Source organism: Mastomys coucha, unplaced genomic scaffold, assembly GCF_008632895.1.
Source record: "Mastomys coucha isolate ucsf_1 unplaced genomic scaffold, UCSF_Mcou_1 pScaffold1, whole genome shotgun sequence".
Lineage (NCBI taxonomy): Eukaryota > Metazoa > Chordata > Mammalia > Rodentia > Muridae > Mastomys > Mastomys coucha.
Genome location: NW_022196891.1, coordinates 69,245,967 through 69,250,377, shown reverse-complemented (window position 1 = coordinate 69,250,377; position 4,411 = coordinate 69,245,967). Strand labels below are relative to the sequence as shown.

Sequence of the window (4,411 nt, the reverse complement as noted above, 5' to 3'; positions counted from 1 at the left end):
GAAAGAAGACACATTCTCCCATTTTACCTTCCAGAACCATCCTGTCTCGCCTTCGCTTGCACAAATGGAACAGAAGTACCAACACCGGAATGAGAATAAGAAAGAGCACGGCCAGTCCCCATGGCAACACAGCATGGCGAGGATGGAAGCTTGGAGGGTCTGGAAATAGAAACTGTACTGAGTATTGGTTATCAGGACACAGGCCCATGATTCTGTGCACCTGTGTCCACACTCAGGGCCACTGTCAGAATGGGATGCCCTTTGGAGAGTGCCAAAGCTCTTCACTTTACTATCTGAATCAAAGAGTCAATCAGGGGCTCCTTGAAAATGCCTGGGAATGCTTAATGCTTCATAGAGGAAGGCTTTGGTCTTTCCCCCAGGAGGCTGGCCTGCATGAAGACACCCAGGGCTAGTCACACTATAAAGGAGGCATGTCCATGTGCAGACTAGCCAAAGGTTAAGCCTTGGAGCGCTCAGAGTGATTTCTGAGGCTTTCCAGCAGGGAGGGAAGGAGCTGGTTACCTGTACATGGCTGCTGGACAGTGACAGAGTCAGAATTGTTGCTGACAGGGTTCCAGGCTGTACACGTGTAGGTCAGTGTTTGGTCCATGGGGGAGTGGAAGATTTGAAGGACATTGCTGTTCTCCCCAGAGGGACTCCAACTGTATGTCACATTCTTTTCTTCTTTCTCCACAGAGCATGTCAGTGTGACATTACAGGTATTGTTCAAAGATGGCATCAAACTCTGTGTAATTTTTGGTTTTTTAAGCCGACCTAAAGGGGAAAACATATGAGCCTACAGTAAGCTGAAACCCGCATAGAAAAGCTTGAGAGAATCAGTTGTTAGCTTTACAGAAATTTGTGTAATAGATCTTAAACACAACATTAAATAAGTCATGACAACAAATAAATTATAATGAAATTATTTTTATATTTTATTATAGTCCATGGTGCTTATAGTATATATATATATAAATATATATAAATATGTATATATATATGTAAATAAATATGTGTATTGCATCCATGCTTTGTAATAATGTGTCAGTACATACTTTCAACACTATGGATCTTAAAATTAGCCATACTAGAAGGCTGTTTTTTTAAAAGTGGTTTTCCTATATTTATTTATTTTTCCATCAGTCACATTAAGTAATCAAGGGCTTTTTTCTTTGCTGAGATTATAATATAATTACACCATTTCCTCCTTCTTTTCCTCCAAACTTTCCCACACAGGCTTCCTTTTTCAAACTTATGGCCTTTTTCCCATTAATTATTGTTATACATACACATATACACATTCTTATACACATATCTATTTTTTCATCTTTCCCTTTTAGTGAAGATAGATTATTTTTTCATACAATATATCCTGAGACAAAAAGGGAGTGGATCCAGAGGGGAGGAGAGGGGAGGAGCCGAAAGGAGTAGAGAGGGGAACTTCATCATGGCAGAAGTTCTTACATTGCATACATTTGGAGATGTTGTAACTTTGGGCTGGATTTATTCTTTTGTTCATCGATGCTCTACACTTGTGAAAGCAATGGAAGGAGGGTTTCTAAAACAGGTGAAACTGAAGCATGCATCATGCTTATAGCCATTACACTGTGAATATAGAGCAAAATCTTTTTTTTTTCACCCAGTCACTGTTTCTTTGTGTAGCCCTGGCTGTTCTGGAACTTACTCTGTAGTCCAGGGTGGCCTTGAACTCAGAAATCCACCTGCCTCTGCCTCCCACATGCTGGGCTTAAAAGTGTGTGCCACCACTGCCCAGCTTAGAGAAAATCTTATACTGATCCAGTATCTGTAAACAACTTTGCCTCAGTAAGGGAGTTGTTTCATTTAGGCATGAGAATGGATGCCAATAATCCATGCATTTAGGAGAGTGATGCAGAAAGATTATGAATTTAAGGCCAGCCTGGGATATCCACTAAAACCATTCAAAAACCAAAAGAGACTTAATCTATAAATTATAAGCATCAGAGGTGTGGTGGTTTGAATTAAAATGGCTCCTACAGGCTCCTGTTTGAATGGTTAGTGACCAGGAAGTAGAACTGTGGAAAACAATTAGGATTAGGAGGTATGGCTGTGTAAGAGGAAATGTGCCACTGGAGGTGGGCTTTGAGGTTTCAAAAAGCCCAGAGTAAGTCCAGAATTTCTCTCTGCTTCTTGACCTGCAGAGCAGGATGCAGCTCTCAGTTATTGCTCCAGCCAGATGCATGCTATCATGCTCGCTGCCATGAATATAATGAACTAGACTTCTGAAACTGTAAGCAAACCTCAAATGCTTTCTTTTACAAAGGTTGGCTTGGTAGTGGTGTCTCTTCACAGACATAGAATATCAACTAAGACAGACAGAGAATTCCACTCTGTATTTGCTATTCTTGCTTGTCAACCTGCCTACATTTGGAATTAAATAGAACCCCAAAATGGAGGGTACAGTAGTGAGGGACTTTTTGCTTAATTTGAAGTGGGATGATCCACTTCTAATCCTGATCTTCAGGTGGAAAGACACAACTTTCATCTGCGCCATTCATTCTGCTGGAAGCGTATATGAGGACATGGAAGACGGAAGCTTTTGCTTTATGACTGCTTTCTCTCACCTTGCTGGCAAGTCCATTCCCCCACTGGCATTAGAGCCTACTTTTTTGAGATTCCAGGGTCTACTGAAGAGCAGCTGACACAGCCAGACTTGTGGATTGAGGAACTTTTAGATTCATAGCCAGCCATTATGTGTTTGACTGGACAACAGTCTGTGAGTCATTATAATAAATCCTCTTGCCACACAGAGAGATTCATTCCATAAGCTTTGTTTTTCTAGACTGTAGAGTTCAGAGAACCCTAACTAATACAAATTTTTGGAACTAGAAGTGGTTCTTGAGTGAGTGAAATATACGAATCCATCTTATAAGAATCTGGAATTTTCCAATTAGCCAACACCTACAAGTTCTTAAGGCTCTCCAGTTCTTGAAGCCTCTTCTGGGAGCTAAGAGTGTACTAAATGACCATGGCATTAATTATTTATGAATGGAAGGGGACAAATACATTTGATTATTCTAATTCACCAATTGTGAGTGGCAATGGATTTGGTGACTCTGTGTATAAAACTTTTGACAGCTTGTGGAAAAATGAAGAAACTAATGGTACTTGGTGGTTTCTCCTAGCATCTCTGGATAAAATGACAAAGGATAGGAATGAGCTCTGTTGTAAAATTAACCAACTTCTAAGCATCTGAGAATATAGTGAAAGAAAACAATGAACTTAGTCATAACATTGACCAGCTCCAGATGCACATGTACAGTCTAAAGGTTGGTAATGTGCCCTGCAAGAGAATCTTCTCTCCAGCTGCCAAAGAGCTCAAGTTGTGGAAAATCAAACCAAAGGTCTCATTATAAAGTAGGCTGAAGGTCAGTAAAAACTCAGGTTGCAGCCTTGAAGCGTGTACTCCATCTTGTTCATTATTTGGAGACTTCAATAGGATCATCTTCACATAGCTTAAGAAGTTTCCACTGCAGTAGTTTTCTATACCACCCCTCAAATGTCCTTCAGTTCTAGCTGATTCTCCCCAAATTCTTTCAACCACATCTCCCCTCCTCTGCCACATCCCATTCCAGTCTCCTCAACTCTCAGTCTACCCACAAAATTTATACTACTTCCTCTTACCAGGGAAATCTGAGTCCTTTCTAGTCCTTTTCTCCATACCTAACTTAACTTCTGCAGCTCTTCAGATTGTAGCTTACTTATCTTTTTTTTTTTAATGAACTAATATCCACATATAAGCAAGTATACACCATATTTATCTTTTTTGGATAAATCTCACTCAGGATGATTTGTTCTAGTTTCATCCATTTACTTGCAAATTTCATGATGTAATATTTTAAACAGGTGAGTAAATACTTCATTCTATAAATGCACCATAGTTTCTTCACCCATTCTAATATTGGGGGACATCTAAGTTGTTTTGAGTTTCTGGCTATTATAAATCGTATAGCAATGAACATGGTTGAGCATGTGTCCTTGTAGCATATGAAGCATTCTTTGGGTATATGCCCAAGAGTGGTATAGGTGGATCTTAAGTTAAATTGAGTCTCAACTTTCTGAGGAACAACCATATTGATTATCATAGTGGCTATACAAATTTGTACTCCCATCAACATTGGAGGAGTTTTTCCCTTTATTCCACATTCTTGCCAGCATGAGCTGTCACTTGTGTTATTGATTTTAGCCATTCTGACAGATGTAAGGTGGATTTTCAAAATAATTTTGGTTTGTATTTCCTTGATGGCTAAGGATGGTGAACATTTCTTTAAGTTTTTTTTCAGCCATTTGAGTTTCTTCTTTTGAAAATTCTCTGTTTAGATCTGTTTCCTGTTTCTTAATTGGATTATTTGTTTTTTTTTTTTTGATATAT

The 4,411-nt window shown here is 39.2% G+C and overlaps 1 protein-coding gene across 2 annotated transcripts in view; it reads right to left on the bottom strand.

The window, feature by feature from the left end:
• LOC116103577 (SLAM family member 5-like) overlaps positions 1-4,411 on the bottom strand; it is a 204,889-nt gene that overhangs the window by 177,087 nt on the left and 23,391 nt on the right. For both annotated transcript variants that reach the window (XM_031389760.1, XM_031389751.1), the window contains exons 4-5: positions 523-774; positions 28-159 (exon numbers count right to left, since the gene is read on the bottom strand). In XM_031389760.1, coding sequence (XP_031245620.1) covers positions 28-159; positions 523-774 — 384 coding nt within the window. The remainder of the gene's footprint in view (positions 1-27; positions 160-522; positions 775-4,411) is intronic.